The 20355-nt window shown below is 38.7% G+C and overlaps 1 protein-coding gene across 2 annotated transcripts in view; it reads left to right on the plus strand.

Moving 5' to 3' along the window:
* Positions 1-20355, plus strand: part of CNNM2 (cyclin and CBS domain divalent metal cation transport mediator 2) — a 119524-nt gene that overhangs the window by 66546 nt on the left and 32623 nt on the right. For both annotated transcript variants that reach the window (XR_004693640.2, XM_035132645.2), the window contains exons 2-3: positions 14518-14661; positions 18243-18380. Coding sequence is in view for 1 of the 2 variants with exons in the window: in XM_035132645.2 (XP_034988536.2) it covers positions 14518-14661; positions 18243-18380 (282 nt within the window). In the remaining variant the exon portion in view is untranslated. The remainder of the gene's footprint in view (positions 1-14517; positions 14662-18242; positions 18381-20355) is intronic.

A 20355-nucleotide genomic window follows, 5' to 3' on the forward strand; every position in this document is an offset into this window, starting at 1 on the left:
TTTCCCCCTTGTAGTATCTCTGAATTGTGGGAATTAAGTCAAGTACGATTTTTTACCTACTTACAATAAACAACTTCCTTAAATAAAGGATAACTTCCTTAAGCTCTGTTACCCACACCCACCCATGCTCACTGTCATAGTATTCTTCAAGTTTCCATGTGACATGAGAAATCTTAGAATTATTGTCAGTGCTGGGCAGATGAGGCGAGTAGAATCTAGACTACTAGCAATTTGGGAGAGCACTACTTAGACTAAAAATAAACTCTTTAAATTGAAGCTGATATGTCAAAGTTTTAAAAGCCTCTCTCACACATGCACAAATGACAGATCAATGCTCCAGTGCCCCACCTTGGTTATAGTGTTTTGTACAACAAATTGTTTGTTTGAATGCCTTTTGGAACTTTTGCTGTTCAAAGTGCAGAAACTGCTACTCTGCAATGATGCAGGTCATCTAGATCAAGTTTTTCCATGTGATGTACAATTGGCATGTGGTCCACACACTCATTTTTTTAGTATTATATTAACATGTAATCCTTTGAATCTTCAATCTTTCATAGGCATTCCACTGTTTCCTATTCACACCAATGGACAGTCCTTGATGGAATGTTTTCATGCTATGTTTTTGGGTCATTTCCCCCACTTTTTGGGGTCGTTTATCACTTTTTTTCATTCTCATGTGAGATCTTTCTGTGCCTTTCTGTACACCTTGAAACAGGGGTTGGCAAGGTTTACCTTGCCTGGGCCAGATTCGTCCCGCGGAGATCCCTCCATGGGCTGGATCGCGCATCCGCGATTTTCTGCGCATGCGCAGATGCAATTTTCGGCGGTGCGGAAGCAAGTGCCCATGACGCGCTGTTCATCTCAGTTCGGGGGCAGCTCATGGGCTGGTCAAATGACCTCCGCGGGCCACTTCTGGTCCATGGGCCTTAGGTTGGTGACCACTGCCTTAAAACAACCCACTCTCCCTCCTAGGATATAAACAAGAACAAAAGTTGTCAGCTCCTAGTTATTATGCTTCACTATGGACAAAATAGGGACGCGGGTGGCACTGTGGTCTAAACCACTGAGCCTAGGGTTTGCCGATTGGAAGGTCGGCAGTTCGAATCCCCGCGACAAGGTGAGCTCCTGTTGCTCGGTTCCAGCTGCTATCAACCTAGAAGTTTGAAAGCACATCAAAGTGTAAGTAGATAAATAGGTACCACTCCAGCGGGAAGGTAAACAGCGTTTCCGTGCACTGCTGTGGTTTCGCCAGAAGTGGCTTAGTCATGCTGGCCACATGACCTGGAAAAACTGTTTGCGGACAAACGTCGGTTCCCTCGGCCAGTAAAGCGAGATGAGCGCTGCAACCCCAGAGTTGGTCGCGATGGACTTAACTGTCAGGGGTCCTTTATGGACAAAATGGAGCTTTGTCCTTTTGGTGGTGGTAGAGCAAACTCCCTGAGAACTATAGGTGTCTAAAATATTGGCCTAATTTGGCAGCTGCCCCGTATCTATCCAATATTACTTATGAATCTTATAGATGGGCCTTCTCCAGAGCTCGATTTGATGTGATGCCTTCAGCTGTGTTACACGGCAAATTCTTGCATGTACCAATCAATGAGCGCTTTTGCCCATGCATGTCCAATAAGGTGGAATCTGTTATTCACATTCTTTTATTTTGTGAACTCTATAGTGAAGAACGAACACGACTCATTTTACCCCTATTATCAAAATTCACACCCTTGCAATATTATCTGGAATTTCCCCCTGAAACATTACGTAAATTCCTTTTGGAAGATTCTCTGAGCTCAGTATCCGTACGCTGTGGCCAAATTTTGCACCTTAACTATTAAAAAATGTAAATCTCTTTTATTGAATAACATATTATAACAATTTGTCCTGCCCGATGATGATATTGCTGATCTTTTGTCTGGAGTTTTGTTGTTTTGTATTGCTGGCTCTTGCTGTAATAAAATTGACTGACTGACTGCAACCCCAGAGTTGTTTGCGACTGGGCTTAACTGTCAGGGGTCCTTTATGGACAAAATGGAGCTTTGTGCTTTTGGTGGTGTTAGAGCAAACATCTATTTCCATTTTATTGTTTTTAAGAAGAGAATTAATACAAAGGTCTTGTGCAAGACTGATATTTAGCAATATTGAATTTCTGATAGTGGACTTTTGCCATACCACTATATTTAATTTTGTTTAAGTCCCAATGCGTATACTACAGCTAAGTGTGACAGATAAATGTACAAGAAGCAGAAACCTCAGAAAGAATTATTTCTAGCAAATTTTATTAATTCATTTACTTAAACCTATTTATTGCACGCACTTAATCCTTAATACTCTTGGGGTGGTGTATAATAAAACCCAACATTCAAGTTGTTAATAAGAATGGAGAGAACAGATAAAACCAACAAATAATGCCAATGTTAGACCTGTAGAACAGCCTCTTTCCAATGTAAGCTGAGCAGCTAATAACAACTCCCAAATGCTTGAGTAAGCAACCATGTTTTTGTTGTTGTCGTTTAGTCGTGTCCGACTCTTCATGACCCCATGGACCAGAGCACGCCAGGCACTCCTGCCTTCCACTGCCCCCTGCAGTTTGCTCAGACTCATGTTCGTAGCTTCGAGAACACTGTCCAACCATCTCGTCCTCTGTCGTCCCCTTCTCCTTGTGCCCTCCATCTTTCCCAGCATCAGGGTCTTTTCCTGGGAGTCTTCTCTTCTCATGAGGTGGCCAAAGTATTGGAGCCTCATCTCACAGATGTGAGATGCTGAGAAGTGTCTTCCCAGAAGAACTTAACATGAAAATCCAGGAGATTGGGGTTTGCCCTATCAATAAAGGTGTACCACCAGTTCGTATAAGCATTTCCTATAATATTTAGATAGTAAGTTACAGAGTGGATCTACTGGATGGTAGATAATCATTGTTGCCATACTTGAATGTCTACACTTCATAGAATTGTAGAGTTGGAAGAGACACTGAGGATCATCTTTTCAAAGCCCCTGCAATGCAGGAATATGCTGCAACCTTGGCATTATCAGCACCATGCTCCATCCAACTGAACTACCATTTGAAATATATATTAAAAATTGTCCAGTAGCACCTTACAGAACAACTATGTTTCTTCTTGGTATAAGCTTTCATCTGCATGCACACTTCTTCAGGTGCTACTGGACATTTTTTTTAAATTTTTAAAATATATTTTATATATTTCAACTGCATCAGACCAACACGGCTACCTACCTGAATCTTGAACTACCATTGTTTCTTCACTGTTTAGTTCTTGGATTCCTTATCAATTATCTGTTGAACTGAGGTCCAGAAGAACTTGATCCTCCACAGAAACTTGATTATAAGACCCTTGAGAGTAAAACTTGTATATTGTAGCATTATTCCACTGTGGTGAGTTTATAAGCAACACACATTTTCCTTTTGAAAGCCTCATATTTAGATTAAGAATACTTTTGGGGGCCCCAAGAGCCATTCTCAGACAGTGTAGTCAGGCTTGCTTATCTACCCCACAAAGACTGCAAGTCTAAAGGAAATGACAGAAATAGATACATTTGTTTCCAAAACACAACCTTTTGGTCTAGAGAAAAGATACCTGTCTCTTGGGAAAGATGAGAAGGCTCCCATCTCCTCTATCTGTCTGGGCTCAAGGCCTTATAATCCTTTGTCTCAAACTGCTTATCATTTACTGTACTAGAAAAACATTCCAGCATGTGTATGTTAGCACCAGAAAAGATGGAAAGATTGATGTCCTATGTAGAATCTTTATTTATAGGAAAATGGAGATGAACCAAAATAAGATGGGAAAATGCAAGTCTTTAAATACTCTGGGAATGATGGAAAATGGGTGGCTTGCATTGTCCCCAGGGTTCAGGAGACTTTCTCATGAACAGCTTGTAGGAACCCAGTGGGTAGTTATTTCTATCAAATTCAAACCATTCTTGAATGTAAAATGTTGTCTTTAAATGGTGTTAAACTTTATCGGACACTTGCATTTCAACTACATTGATTGCTCAGTTTATCAAGCATATATCTATCATCTTTCCTTGGTTATAGTTCAATGTGACCAGCTATAATTTAAGTACCCTGCTTACCTATTTTTATTATGCTATCATTATGTGTTGACTCTTAATTCAAGAAAGGAGAGTTAGAAACTGAATAATTGGTGGTCTGTTTCAAATTTAGGAATTTTGCTTTGCCCTGTGCTTTCCCTCCTAGCTTTTGGAAGGCAGGATTTATTTCTAGTATAGTGCCTCAGCCTTGTGTCTGGGAAGAGAAAGCCTGGGAAGAGAATACCATCCCTCTGCAACAGCAGCCTTGCTAGCAATGGCAGAAGCCTATTTTCCATTCATCACTGAACAATTTTTAATTTTTGTTAGGGCTTCCTTCCATTGGCCTGTGCTTCCCATCAGCCTCTGGTTGGCCACTGTGAGAATAGGATGCTGGACTAGATAGGACCTTTGTAATGTTTGTATGATACTTCTCAAACCATTGCCAGCACTCGGGAAACAGTGGAAGAGATAATTGGAACAGATTTGAGCACTCCTTCCTGTTTATGGAACACTCTCAATCTTCTCTCAGTGGCATTGCTGAACATTTCAAGCTGTAGGGAGTTAGAATACTGAGTTCTTCACAGTTGAAAGTCCTGCGCCATTGAAACCAATGAGTTGGCTTTTGAGCATGAATAATGTAGGATATCACCAGCTATGGGCTACTAGCACAGATAACCATCTAACAGGGTGGGAAATATGGCAAAGCCTTACTACTTCATATGGTGAATATCATATGGTGATGTTATCAGCCTTTATTATACCTTTGAACGCATGATAGAAAAGTTGACCGCATTTGTAGTAATATGACTAGCAGCCACATAGTAGAAAACGCTTGTCACATAGTAATGTGGACTCGTTTTCTGTAAAATTTTAATAGTTCTGCTCTTCAATTTTAAAATCCACTGAATTCCATAGGAGGAGGAAATTGCATTGCTAACAGTGGAGCTTTCCAAACTCTGTGTTGCAACACGTTAGTGTGTCTGCTGCAGTGTGTAGGTGTGTAATGCAAATACTCCTCCCAGGGCTGCAAATGGGTTAGTTTAACCTCTGGTTTGCTAGTAAAACTGAATTACCATGTCGTGAAAAAGAAATGTGTCACGAACATGAAAAGTTTGGAAAGCTCTGGCTAACAGGGTATGATGTCAGGCTCAAATTACAGAGATGTAGCCCTCAGATCTTCACTTTTGTCCCTGCCCTTCTTAGCTACTGTGTTTAGACCGGGGGGGGGGGCATTATCTAGCTAAAAATGAGCAGGTGTAGGACTTGTGGATTTTATTTAGGGATTCCTGCCTTTCCTCATAATTTGAGTATTGTGTGATACAAAGTAGAAAAACATTATTGATGCTATTTGATTTGTGCTTTTGCCTCAAAAATCAATTGAATAAGGCATAATAGAATTTATTTAAGTTCACAATCACATAATTAAGCTCAAGAAATAAATTACAAATTGGAAACACATTCTCTTTCTCTCTGTTTTCATATTTCTGTAAATGACCAAGGGTACTTTGCAATTACTTTTATAGAAACAGTTAGAAACATTTGTCACATTCTCTAGTGGTGGGAAAATATGAGTGGAAAATATGTGTTTTGTTCTGCTTGGACAGTAAGGTAAAATAGCTATCTGTGTAATCTGAATCCTTTTTTTAGTGCGTATAGGCGGGAAGTAGATCATCTTGTCTCGTGGTGCAGCAGGAATAACTTGGTGCTAAATGCCCAAAAGACAGTGGAAATGAGAATTGATTTTAGAAGGCATCCTCCCATCTTGCTGCCAATCTCCACTCTTGGTAACATGGTTGTAGTGGTAGAGTCCTTTAAGTTCTTGGGCTCTATGATCTCTCAAAAATCGAATTGGTCAGATAACATCAATATTATTATTAAAAAGGTACACCAGAAATTGTATTTCTTGTGACAACTAAGGAAATTTAATCTGCCCCAAGAATCACTGGTCCAATTTTATAGAGGTACTATTGAAACTGTTCTCTGTAATTCCATTACTGTCTGGTATGGTACAGCCTCTAAGCTGGATAAGAAGAGGCTCCAATGAGCAGTAAGAACCGCAGAGAGGGTGATTGGTGTTAGTTTGCTTCCAATAGAGACACTTTATGCCACTCAAGTCAGGAAGAGAGCAGAGAGAATTGTTGTAGACCCTTCACATCTTGGTCATCACCTGTTTGATTTACTCCCATCTGGACGTCGGTACAGGACTCTATCTACAAAAACGTCCAGGCACAGGAATAGTTTTTTCCCCTTGTGCCATCAGATTATTGAATCTGTAGTTGTGGGGGAAAGGGAGGTCAGTTGGTGGTATGGGGCTTTTTTCGCTGTGCTATTGTATTGTGAGGGGAATAGTGTTTGTATGAGGTACTTTTTTCTTTACATTGCAATGTAGTCGAAGCAAAAATTTTAAGTATGGTTGATACTTGGCCAATAAATTATTCTATTCTATTCTAAATAAACCATATCCCCACTGTGAACTTGAGAAATATTTCCTATTTCTCAGAATTACTTGGCCTGTTTGTATGACCCATATTAAGGAACTGATGTTGCTTCACCAATCCTTCAGTATGCCTTGACTTGCCTGACAAATATTAAACAATACATAATGAATGTCAGAGGAGCCCTGCTGGATCAGGCCAAAGGCTCATTTAACCTTGACCCATCTAATCCATCATCCTGTTGTCACTGTGGTCAACCAAATGCTTATAAGAAGCTGGCAAGCAGGACCTGAGAGCAACAGCACTCTCCCCATTTGTGATTCCTACCTCCTGGTATTCATACAGATGCAATAAAGCAGCACGTTGTATTTGGTTGTGTGTTCATTGCAGTTGGTGTTGTTTTCATTCCGCTGCAGTTCGGATTCTGCTATAACTTATGTTGTCTATCTTCCTATCTGCTATGGCCTAAACTGATGTAATTAATTGTGGAATCAATTATGGAATAAATATAAATACAGCTCACTGGATAAGAAATTTATAAGATAATGCAGAAAATCATATAATTATTTACAAGCTTGCAGATTAATAATAATAATGTAGTGAATATTGCTTGTATTTGCTTGTGTGATTTCTATTCCTGACCTCCAAACAAGCAATTATGGCAATTTCTGCTGCCATTTCTATTTCTAAAATAACCCACCAACAGCCGTAGGTATTCAGAGGCATAAACCTCTAGCAGTGGAGGTAGAACATAACCAGTGGCTAGTAGCCTGATATAGTTTCATCACCCATGAATTTGTCTAATCTGCTTTTAAAGCCATCCAATTTGGTGACTGTCCCTACACTTTGTGGAAATGAATTCTATATAATGCAGAATTTTATACATCTTTGTCATGTCTCTCTTTATTTGCCTTTTTCCTAAACTAAAAGGTCCCAAATGTTACATCATAGATGAAGAGTAGAAAAATGTAACCATATTAAATGAATATTCTGAGTAGTTTTGAGACATAGATGACAATTTTTATATATACGTATACATCTGATTATTTTCTCTTTCTCCATTTAGTTTGTTAGTCTTACATTACCGAAAACAGTACTATATTTGCTGTTTAGTGCTCCTCTGATTAACTTTATTTTGGTTACCCTTGACCAGATACACAGTTGGAATCCAGCGCTTGGTTGTTTTCAGTCCTTGATAAACACTTCCTTATCTCATTTGCTTTTAATTGTAGCTAAAGTTTTGAACATGTAGTATTCTGACTAATTGTTGACTCACATTTAATTCAAGTTCCTGATGCCAGGTTTAGACCTTACAGCACTTTTTTTGTACTGAGAAAATCAAAAGAAAGCTTCCTGCTCCCTCTACTGGTGATGGTCTTGATTTTTAACCTTGGTCACTTGGTAAATTGATGGCTGATAAGTGAAGAACAACTTGTACAAATATGGAAGTACTAACATGTAAATTCCCAGCAGAGGAAAATGCATCTTTTCTGAACTTACCAAACAATTTAATTTATCTTGGAAATTGAAGGCCATGTGGGAAGATTAGAGCAGTAGTAATAGCCAGCAAGTTTGGGAAACTCAGCAGTGGCCAGAGGATTGGAGAAGATCAGTCTACATCCCAAAGAAGGGCAGTGCCAAAGAATGCTCCAGCTACCGCACAATTGCGCTCCTTTCACACGCTAGCAAGGTTATGCTTAAAATTCTACAAGGCAGGCTTAAGCAGTATGTGGACCGAGAACTCCCAGAAGTGCAAGCTGGATTTCGAAGGGGCAGAGGAACCAGAGACCAAATTGTAAACATGTGCTGGATTGTGGAAAAAACTAGAGAATTGCAGAAAAACATCTACTTCTGCTTCATTGACTACGCAAAAGCTTTTGACTGTGTTGACCACAGCAAACTATGGCAAGTTCTTAAAGAAATGGGAGTGCCTGATCACCTCATCTGTCTCCTGAGAAATCTCTATGTGGGAAAAGAAGCTACAGTTAAAACTTTGATGGCAGAAATATACATTAATACAAATTCAAATACAACCCTATACTATACCTATCTTGCCAGACTGGTTGTACTTTGATTTTTCTGATCACTTGTTACACAGCAGAAGTCTGTAAGTCTTTCTTTATATGAAGCAGTGTTTGACTGTGGCTTGGTTTGCACATCATACCAAACCAAAGGTTACATAGTGTATTCTGCAAACACACAACACATAAACCACAAGTTGCCCCCCAAACAACCGACAAACCTTGGCTTTTTTCATTTTCCTCCTACTTCATATCTGATACTTGTCACCATGCCCTTTCCCATTGTCTGGCTGGAAGGACAAGGGCACGGAACACTTTGAATTCTTTGCCTACTCTTGTCAATAGTCAGTTCCTTCCCCTTCCCTCACTAAAGAGGGTGTTGCCACCCTCCAGACCTCTTGTGGAGGAGGCACACAATGAAAGGTCTCAGATTATGATTTGTGTATAAGCATGAGCACTGAAAGTACTGTGTACCACTGCATAGCCACTGGGCACAGCCATCATTGTAACTTCTGAAGCCAAGTACAAATACTTTTTCTGAGCATCTTTTTAGTGTAAGCATGGAGACCATTTCTTCAAAAAAAAACCTACCTCTTTGATGTTCCTGAGAGATCAGAACCCCAAGACCTGGACAGCTAGCATTGCACTTCTTTACTGGTGGCAACAAGACAGAGAAGGCCAGCACAAGAGACAGCACTGCTCATGCTATTTAACTCCTGGTAAGCAATACTATGTTGTGCTGTTTTACCTTCCATATTTGTCATGAACTACCATTTTGGCAGTTCAGTTGGAAAGGGACATTTGACCACATATAATACATGGCTTTGGGGTGAAATAATTAAAGGAGAGGAAGGGAGGGAGGAATCATAATGACCATAATTCCACATTTATCCTACTTGTTTTTGTGTCTCATTGATATACTCTCACCATTTATTTCCTGAGTTTCTTTTTTACTTGGCTCTCCTTGCCTGTTCTTCCACTTTCACCTCGTGCTTTACATGCACCCCCCCCCCCAAGCCCTGCTTCTTCTATCTCCAACCATGAGGACAAGTGTGCGTATGAGTTGCAGAAGGTGTCATGTTGACATCTTTGGTTTTTCATTACTTTTTAGGAGTATGTGAGACAATATATACTGTTCTTTGTCACTTAACTTTCTCTGTGCTTTTTTTCCAGCGAAGTGTCTGACTTGAGGATCACAACCCATCACTCAAGAAATATGGCAAGAGAAGGAAAGGCAGAGGAAAGAAATTATACATAGTCTGCCTGCCAAAGATGTTGTTCATGAAACACCAAAGTGACTATTCAGCCTGAACTCAAAAGAAATGATGAAACAAATATCAGGCCTATGTCCTGGCAAACAGGACAGCTGTCCAGAAATGGGTGCTAAAGTTTATGGGTGGTGTGATAGAGAGTTCTTAATTTGTGCTAAAGTTCTACAGATGTTTCAAACATCCTGGGTGCAACAACAGATACTGATCATTTACTCTGCTATGGTTTTTGAAAATTCAGGCTATATTTTGAATTCAGTCCAAAGACCAGTAGGGAAAGAGACAATTCCCTTTTACTGTGGCTGGCAGTTACTGTTTTAAACACTGCTAAAGATCCATTGTAGTGGTAACTTTATCCACTGGAGCAATCTCCATTGTTCTGTGCCATACTGTACTGTTCAGCGCACTGTTATTAAGCCTTACAAATAAAGTAGCATCAAATTCCATTTGTCTCACTGTTGTTTGTAGCATGTAATGCAGGAGTTAAATTGATGCCTTTGTCTAGTGGAACATATATCAAATACTGGTGATTGCTGGCATACTTTGCATGGCTACATCCAGATATTTTGGTAGCCAGTGAATCTATAGTCCGCCAAACCTATGTTTGACAAGTATTCAGAACTTGCAAAGATTTGAAGCTGACTTCATAGAATTGTAGAGTTGTGAGGATCATCTAGTCCAAGCCCTTGCAAGGCAATAATATGCAGCTGTCCTTGCTTGGTGATTAACAGTGGTGAACAGCTTTTTATCTAGCATCAAAATGATAATTATCATTGATTAATGTAGAAGACTTGGTGAAGATTCCTTTAATATTGTGATGATCTATGGACCCACACTACTTTCCCCCTTATTGCAGGAAAGCTATGTTGGTATATGTAAAAAGTACGGTAGAAGGAAAGAAGTGCAACACTAAAAGGAAGAGAGAGGCAGAGTGTCAATAGAAAACAATGTGACAAACTTCAAAATGTGTGGATAATTTATTAGAATGCAAATTACAGTTATGTTATATTTGAAGGCAAATGTAGATGTATTATTTATAATAAAGGATTTGCATGTTCTGTTGATCTTCTGATGAAATGAGTGATGTGTTATGTAACATTAGTTTCATTTACTTTGAATGTTGAGGTTCTTTTTAATGAGCACAATTCATGACAGTAATGAATTGCATTATGATTGCATGATTTGTGTTGAACATCAGTTTCCGTGAACATCTTTTCTTGAAGAAATATTTGTGAAAACTCTTTGTGGCATTTGCATTCTAACAAATTATCCATATAACACTCATTTGTACATTTGCTTCTCCCTTTCCCTTGGTTTTCAATGTATATCTTGTGTATATTTATTTGCCTACCTAGCAGGCTAAGGTTGGTTCATATGTGACAATTTTGCTACTTTGAAAGTACTCCTGTATTGAAAACCTTATGTAGATCTAAAGTCACCTTATGACTGGACTGGTTAAACTTAATGGAGCTTGTCTGACATACAGTACTTATTTTACGTATTATATATTATCTAGCCATGTAAAAACCAAAATGTAGATGATATTCAAAACCACCACATCTGTCATTTATAGTCTTCTGTTGGTAAAATATTTTCTGACATTGGTGGCATATAATCAGGCATCTGATTACATCTACAGTCACATAACACTTTGATTAGAACTTCCAATATTTGAAATGTAGATTGGTAATATTATAATTGAGCAAGGAAGTAATTTGTCCATCCTCCATACTTTGGAACTGTTTATTAGCATGTGCATAATTAAAAATACAAATCATTGTTCTAATAATGATCTTCATTGTAAAACAAGGTCTCTTCAAGATAAGTCTTGCTGGTGCTGTGGAGTTGGTATTTGAAGTATGTCCATCTGCATCTAAACGAGTAGCTCCAAGACAATCAGATTATGTAGTAGTTACTTTGGTGAGAATATCGCGTAAGTGGAATGGAAACTTCATTTTGAGTCTAATATTAGACCTTGCTTTGGAAAATTCCTTTTAAATGATCACAAGCTGGGAATAGCAAAAGTATTTAGCTTTCGACAGACAGCATTCACAAAGAATTTGTTTTTAACTGATTATGTTAGGTCCCTGGGAAAGCAGATGTGAAGCTTACCAAGCTGAATTGGTTTGACCTGATGCAGTGTTCATGTCAGTTGTTAGGGTCCCCTCCCTGGTCTATTTTTTTCCAAGATAGCTTCATTCTTTGACCATGAGTGAGTTTGGATGGAATACTTTGAATGCTTGTGAGTTTAGTAAATCTCAGCTTCTTCCACCAATTTCCTATTGTCTACAAATGAGTTTAATAAAACTCAATCAGACTTTTTTGATTACTTCCCAGACTATGGGTATTTTCTCAGAAGTACCACTGAGTTCAGTGAGACTTACTCCTTGGTTAGGTATGTGCAGGATTACAGCCTTACAGCCCTGCAATTGTTTGCACAATGATGTGCAGAGGTTTTGTTTGTTTGTTTTTTAGTCCTTTAATATCTAGGAAATGATGCATCTGATGATCTGAAGTGAGACTAGCTAGACTTTAATTGGTAGTTTAACTGTTTTAGTGAACTCTCTGACACTATAGTTTAGTGCAATTTGCTGCATGGTAATAAGCTTTGGATTGACTTTGGTTTACAAGTGATCATTGACAGCTAGGATAGCTCAATCAGTATAGCCTGAGACACAGGGTCATGGGTTTGAGCCCCACATTGGGCAAAAGATACCTGCCTTGCAGAAGGTTGGACTGGATGACCCTTGTGGTCCCTTCCAACTCTGCAATTATATGATTCTATGTTTGTTGTAATAGACCCCCTCCCCTGTAAAAGTTACAGGTAGGTAGCCATGTTGGTCTGACGTAGTCGAAACAAAATAAAAAAAATCCTTCCAGCAGCACCTTGTAAAAGTGTGGCATTAAAATTCCCACCATTTGTATAATCAATGGATTCATTTGAAATATAAAAAATAGGTCTAACAAAAAATGTCTGAGTGTGGTATATCTAAGCTTATTTGTTCAATTATGGTAGTTGACAGTATACTGGCTGTCACTTGCCTGTGTTAAAATAAGTTATTGCACTTCTTTTAATTCTGCATATGACATAGCTGCCAAGTTTTCCCTTTTCTCGTGAGGAAGCCTATTCAGCATAAGGGAAAATCCCTTAAAAAAAGGGATAACTTGGCAGCTATGGCATATGATTGAATTCATCTGTTTGCAAATGAACAGTATAATACAATACATCTGGTGTTTGCTAATGTGGAATATCAGTAAACTAGGAATAATTTACAGTCAGTGAGGTGAGATGAAACATTTTCTATTTCATAAGTTCATTAGTGATAATGAATGGATTGCGGTTGGAAATGTAATATTAGTCAAGCTTGGCAGTTTCAAGATTTCTACCTCTATTTACTAAATACAAGTAAAATAAACATGCTAATGCAGATCACAGGGGCCATCAGAAAATTTCCCAAAGCAAATTGGAAATTTACCTGTTGGCTGTAAATGAGGATGATGACTCCTGCTGGACTTGGCAGGAAGAGCCCAGAAATCTTTTTGCCTTCTCCGTAGTCTGAATCTGCCTGCGGTCAAAGACAGTTAGGGTCCTCTTGGGTACTCAGCTGCCCCATGTATTACCATCACTTTTACTCTCCTTTCATGAGCTTTTTATTGGTTTATCCTCTGTTTCTCAACTTTGTTGGCTATGGTGTTAGGGCGTGTGTGTGAGAGTTTGACTATTGTTCATTCCCTTCTGTTTACGGATGGGGTGGGGGCTCGCATCAGCTGTCAAGTGGTTCAGGAAATGTGGAAAAGTCCCAGAGGAATATCAGCGTCTTGGAGCTTGGTGAACTTTGAGCACTTCAGCTCAGTCTAAGTCTCTTGATGTTGGAGATCAGGGGCATGCACTTGCTGGTTCACACAGACAAAACATTGGCAAAAGCATATGTAAATGAACCGGTGGGACTTGGTCACTGAGGCCAACAGCCTTTTCAATTGTGCTGAATACAACCTCCTCTCTTTGAAAGCTGAACAGTTAGCAGGCCTGAAGTACACCATGGCAGATTGGTTGAGTTGCACAATCATAAATGAAGCACAGTGGCAGCAGAATCTGAGGGCGTTTTAGATGCTGCTGGATAGTTTGGGGCATACAGTCAGTGGTGGTTCTCTTTGCCAGCTGCAGGTCTTTCTCATGTGTCTGCCATGTGCAGCTACCCAGGAGAACAGATGTCTTAAAATCCATTTCACCAGCTAGCCTACTATATGCCTCCCAGCCATTTTGCGAGTTTCAACAAATGGTGAAGAAGGGTCAGAGACTCACAATTGAGGTGATTCTGGTGGCCCCCATTGGCCATGGAGTCCATGATTTCTGGACCTGGTGACTATGACTGCGCCTGGCCGGTGGCCATTGCCACTGTGTCAAGACCTGCTAGTCCAGGGGCCAGTATTTCATCCCTGGCTAGGGCTCTTCCCAGCTGACAGCTTGGAGGCTTAACCCAATACAAGGTTGTTGTAGAATGGTTGAGTTTTTATAAATATCACCTGTTGTAATTTTTGGACCAATACATACATGTCCTACCTGTAAACAACTTTATGCTGATTCTAATAATCGTTATGAAGTTTCAGATATAATTGTTTTTTAGATTGACAGTATTCCTTTAACCATCTGCTGTTTCATTGCAGGATCCATCCATGTCATTTTGACAGCGGCTGGCTAGTGATTCTGCTATAATTTCTAATTTCTTGGTCTACTACTCTGTGCAGGTAAATCTCACTTGGCAATAGTGCAGCGGGTGAACAATGAAGGGGAAGGGGATCCTTTTTATGAAGTCTTGGGCATTGTTACATTGGAAGATGTAATTGAAGAGATCATCAAATCTGAGATTCTAGATGAAACAGATCTGTACAGTGAGTATTAATCCCCATGATTTCCACCCTCAAAATAGTTTGGAGCCTTCCTTCAGATAAAGTTCCCTATATTGTTTTTTTTTTGAGATAAATTGCTTAAGGTCTATGAAGTAGGATTGGAATTTCACTCCAATTAAAAGTGCTTGTCAAACCCTTCTGTCATGACAGGCAGTCTTTTCCAACATTTTCTAAACTTAGCCTATCAGAACATTTTATTACTGACAGGCATTCTCTGGGGTGAATAGTGCTCCAATCAGCAATCTTAACAATCTCTCCCAAACTTCTATACTATAGGCTAGAGACAGACAAGTGTTGTTGTATTGTTACCTCTGGTGAAACAAATTTTGCAGGTATTTGAAACAATTCCAAAGTCTCATTACTAGAGGCAAAAGTGGAGTGAGTGTAAACACCCCTACAGCAATCTCTCTTTTAAACAACCTTCAATTATTTTGGGAAAGAAGAATTTACCTGCAGCATAGGAAGGAGATAGATTCAGAAACACAAATAGAGAGAATAAGTAACAACATTAGAAAAATACAGCAGCAAAATAGGGCAGTTGCCCAATATATAGTTCCTATCACACTTCAAGTAAATGAAGGAAAGTGCTTGTAAAAATAATACAGAATTACACACTATAAAAAGAAAAAACTCAGTGCTAATTTTTAAAAAACGATTTAAACGAATACTACAGCATTTAACTCTAATATACACAAAGCCAATGTATGCAGTGTAAACCCTCAAATTGGGGTGGAAACATTAATGGATATCTGATCTGTGTCAATTTCGCATATGTTTTTTCATAAGTCTATTCCGGCCCATTTCTACATGAATCTGCATTATTATTATTTATTTAAATGTGAATCTACATTTCTAAATTTATTTTTATCCTAAAATACACATTTTTTGTTTCTAATGCATTTTGATGTGTTTCCTGAGCCAAAAACCGCTTTGCCAGAGTCAGAGACATACAAAATTTAAATAATAATTATGCTGCAATCTGTGTATTACTCCTGGAGAAGTAAATTGTGTCACTTTGCTGAAAATGCTGACTAGTTGAACTTATCCTCCATCCCTATACTCTAGACAGCATTAAAACTCACCATAAGAAACTATGTACACAATTATAAATAATTAAAACCATTAGTACTCAAAACATCATTATCACATGAAAACCATTACTTGGGAAAAGCACATAGCATCTCCCCTTTTGCTTTATCACTTTTTAAGTGCATGCGCATCTGCTTGTAATAAAACCTAAAACTTGCTTTAAAACGGTGGCATTGTAATTTGGTCTCTTAAAATTTAATTTAGTAAGAGACAGCTGGTTTAGGGGATAACCAGATATATACCCTGTTGGGTAGATTACTTTTTAATCTGTTTAGGTAAGCAGTGGTAGAAAAGTACCAAACAGCATTTAGTAAGTTTTCCTATGATTGTGATATTTTTATGTTTTTTTCTTTATATTTTTGTGTGTATTTTATTGTATTGGATGTTAAGTATTGTTTAAACTGACTGTTTTAATTTGCATGCACTGTGTGTATACTGTGGCTAGATATTGTAGTCTTTTTAAATATAATCACATTGGGTGTTATCTTTTTAGCATATATAATTTTGTGCTATTTTTACAGACATTTCCCTTAATAAAGAATGTTGAAATAAGACAAGAGATCCATCACACCTCTTCCATCTTTTTCCCATTCCCCTTGGAAGAAAAGGGGTGGGTGGGAAGCAGGTTCATTCTTGTTGGCATGATCTCTTGTCCCTCACCCCACTGTAACTTTAAAAAGGAAGGAAGAAATGAGGGTATAAGGAGAGGAATTGCTCATTTGCTATATCTGAGTTCCAATCATTCAGTGGAACTCTTTACAAGGGAAGTGTAAAAAGCATAAATGGAAATTCACTATCTGTATGATACATAATTCCTGTGTGTGTAGGATGCAGGAAAACATGGAAGCCCTTCTGTGAATTATCATGGGTTTCCACTTGAAAATATGCTAGGTTTGATTTTACCATAAAGAGAAAGCAATTATTCTGTAACTATTTCGATTTTAAAACATTTGCCCGTTACAACTTTCTTCATTTCCTATTTGGTTCATTCTTCATTTCCTATGGGGTGTTAGGGGAGAGGTAGTTCTGGTGGGGAACATGTCATGCTCCTTCTGGGATAGTTTGTCCATCTTTGGTCCTCATCCTGCACTCAGTTCTCATCTGTGGCTCCTGAAAGCTGTCAGCATGTGACAGCAGCACCATGTAAAGGCTTCGACTTCTACCAGGTGAGGGTAGCCATGGGTCTCAAACCCTTAATAAGTTAGGGACATCCCTGTGTATGAAGACAGGCTCTGGTGGATTGAGGAGACAAGACCAATAGTAGGTCCAATGGTCAAGAATGCATTTTCTGCACATGCTGTAGTGAGGGGCAGATGGGGCTCACCAACCTGGGAAGGTAGCCCACCTAGGAGAAGGAAAACTCTGATCCTAAACCTCCACTGCCTTGCAGGATATCTTTGGGAGAAGAAATGCTAAGGAGTAAACCCTACACAAATCCAGAGTGGAGTCCCTAAGATGGTTGGATGGTGCCTTGTATGCCTCCTTCTGGCAAATCCTGTTGCCAAACACATTGCTTTTCTTTCCTTTGTATCACATCAGTGAGGCCGAAAGGGGAGGAGATCTTGTCGTATGGGCAGCCCAGGACCTCCATACACACTGTCTAAGCTTGTGCCCCAGGGAGGTCACTTCGGTCTGCTAATGCAGCAATTTTGGCTTCACCTCCCCGAGGTGCACCCCATTGTCTATCAATGGATGCCAACAACGCTTTTAAAAAATAAAATCGTAGGACTTTTACAATACTTGGCTACTAAGCATTCCTATATTGTTGTAAATATCTCAGTCTTGGCTAGGCATTTAACTGCTGCTGTAGACACTTCTACTAGTTTCACAGTTAATCTAATAGCTTGCACAAGGCAGCAGAGCCAACTTTTCTCCACTTGGTTCATAAAATCTATTAAATTCACCTAGCCTGATACAGTTTTCTTGTTCGCACTAAATATTTATAAGTATGAGAGCAATAAATCCACTCCTGATGATCTTCAAGATCTGTGAGTTGTTTCTTTCACATCAACTCTTTCCCAAAATATTTCCATTGTAGAGTAATTGTGTAATGTATAAGGACATTACAGTGCTGCTTATAGAGCAGCACTGATGACTTCTGGCACAGGGTGTCCCTTTGTGCTGATACAGGAAGTCTTTTGGCTGATTTTTATGTTCTGAGCACAGCATAAAAATAGAGTCATAAGTTTCTTCACTCTATAACTTGAACTTAAATGCTTGCAATTATTCAGGTGTTAGGAGCTAAATAACCCCAAAATATTGTAAGTAGATGAATGGACCTTCACATAGGTACATGAGATTCTTCCTGTGCTGTTGATTGCAGTTTGAAGTGATTGTGCACATAACCTCAAGAGTTTTTATTTTATGAGAATGGCATAATGTACAGTATGTGTGCTTATTCCTGTTTCTAAACAGTGTCACCCAGTGTCATGTTGGACCCTGATTGAATTATTGTTTTATTTCTCCATCTCCAGCTGATAACAAGACCAAAAAGAAAGTAGCCCATCGAGAGAGAAAGCAGGACTTCTCTGCCTTCAAACAGACAGACAGCGAAATGAAGGTTAAAATATCACCACAGTTGCTATTGGCAATGCACCGTTTCCTAGCAACAGGCAAGTGTGGCTTATCACAGTTTGATCACTCCAGGGTCCAAGAGCTGATTTGCTATGGTAGTAGAGTCTTCTGATATGGTGGGTGGGGCAGTGCAAGCTGACACAAAGGCTGGGTCCTAGAGAGTGATACACCATGCCATTGTTCTCAACCCCCCCCCCCATTTTAATTCATTATTCAGTTTTGACTCCCACCAGACTGAAGGCCAAGTTTCATGTCACATTGAACCATCTGTCAGGGATTCTTTAGCTGTGATTCCTGCAATGCAGGGCATTGGACTAGATGACCCTTGGGGTCCCTTCCAACCCTGCAGTTATATAAATCTGTGGAAGTTTTCTGTGACTTTTACTTATTTACTGTATTATTTGCATTATTTGCAGTCCCCCCTTTAGTCAGTTGGGTATGTATGGAGTGTTAGGGGAGTGGGAGTCATTTTAGTGCTGCTGGTGCAGCAGTTAGACTTCACACCCACACTCCATTGTCTCTCGAGACAGACAGAGGCCAACAACATAGCTGCCAAGTTATCCCTTTTTTAAAGGGATTTTCCCTTATGCTGAATAGGCTTCCTTGCGAGAAAAGGGAAAACTTGGCAGCAATGGCCAACAACCCTGCAGTCAAGAATACCAGAGCTGCAAACAATAGCATTAAAATCACTATTAACAATAAAAATTTGAAACAAAATAAACCAATAGGCACCATAAAATTAACAGCAATCAAAAATAAAACTGGCAACAGAAACAATTTAATGAGAAGCTGTTACTGGGTATTGTAAACAGAAGCAGAGGGTGGGTAGGGAAGGGGTTACTGGCTGTTTTCCTTTCAGAATCTCCATCTGTTTTTGCCTCTCTTATCCTGTAGGAAAAAAGGAATTTTGAGAAATAAAATGCCCAGTGGGAATGGAATTAAGCATCCTTTCCTGTCCTTCCTCTTCTTTTGTTCATTAAATAAAAAAGTTGAGCAAGAGTTACACATAACTACAAGTAACAAACACATTTTATAAATAAAATTTATAAATTAGGATCTAATAAATGTTGGAGATGGCAAGAAAAGATTGGAACATATATACATTGCTGGTGGCATTGCAAAAAAATTCAAGAGTTTTGGAATAAGATTTATGAAAAATTGAAAAGTATATTAAAATTAACATTTGATAAAAAGCCAGAGTTATTATTGTTAAGTATGGTTCCTGAAAGCATTCCTAAGGATAGAAGGAATATATTATTATATGCTGGAACGGCAGCGAGGATCTTGATAGCGCAAAAATGGAAGGGGGAAGAGGCACCATCGGTACAGGAATGGGAAGTTAAATTAGTAGAATATATGAATTTGGATAAAATGACAGCTGCTATAAGGAATATATCCAAGCAGAGAACACAAAAAGAGTGGAAACTAGTGGAGGAACACCTTAAAAAGGAAGGTATCAAAACAGATTTGGTAGTTTGCCTAAATTGAATATCGCTTAAAGAGAGAATTTAATTAAATAAGACAACAGAAGATGAATAATAAATGGATAATAAAAAATATATTATATAAATGGATAATAAAACAAATATATTAAGAAAGCAAGGTAAAAAGAGAATCACAGGAAATGGTATGTTATCATTCGGAAGAATTTTTAATTGTTTTAATGTTTGTTGATCTTTTTTTCTTGATGTGTTTTTTTCTTTTTCTTTTTTTCCCTTTCCCTTTTCTTTTTTCCTTCCCTTTCTTTTTTCTTTTTTTTTCTAGATAGGAATTTATGTTGATGTTGTATGGGAATCTTCTTTTTTCTTTTTGTATTTGTTGATTGAAGTATCTGGAATGTTATGTCATTTTTAAAGAAGGATAAATAAAGTTTTTTTTAAAAAAAAGTAACAAACGCACTGGCCCTAACTTCTAGAAAATAGATTCTCAGAAGAAATACGGTAGCTCAGGAAATGATATAATTGTGGACCCTTCATTAAATAGTTTGTGATGCTAAATGTCTTTTATTGGAAG

This window comes from Zootoca vivipara, chromosome 5 (assembly GCF_963506605.1).
Source record: "Zootoca vivipara chromosome 5, rZooViv1.1, whole genome shotgun sequence".
NCBI lineage: Eukaryota > Metazoa > Chordata > Lepidosauria > Squamata > Lacertidae > Zootoca > Zootoca vivipara.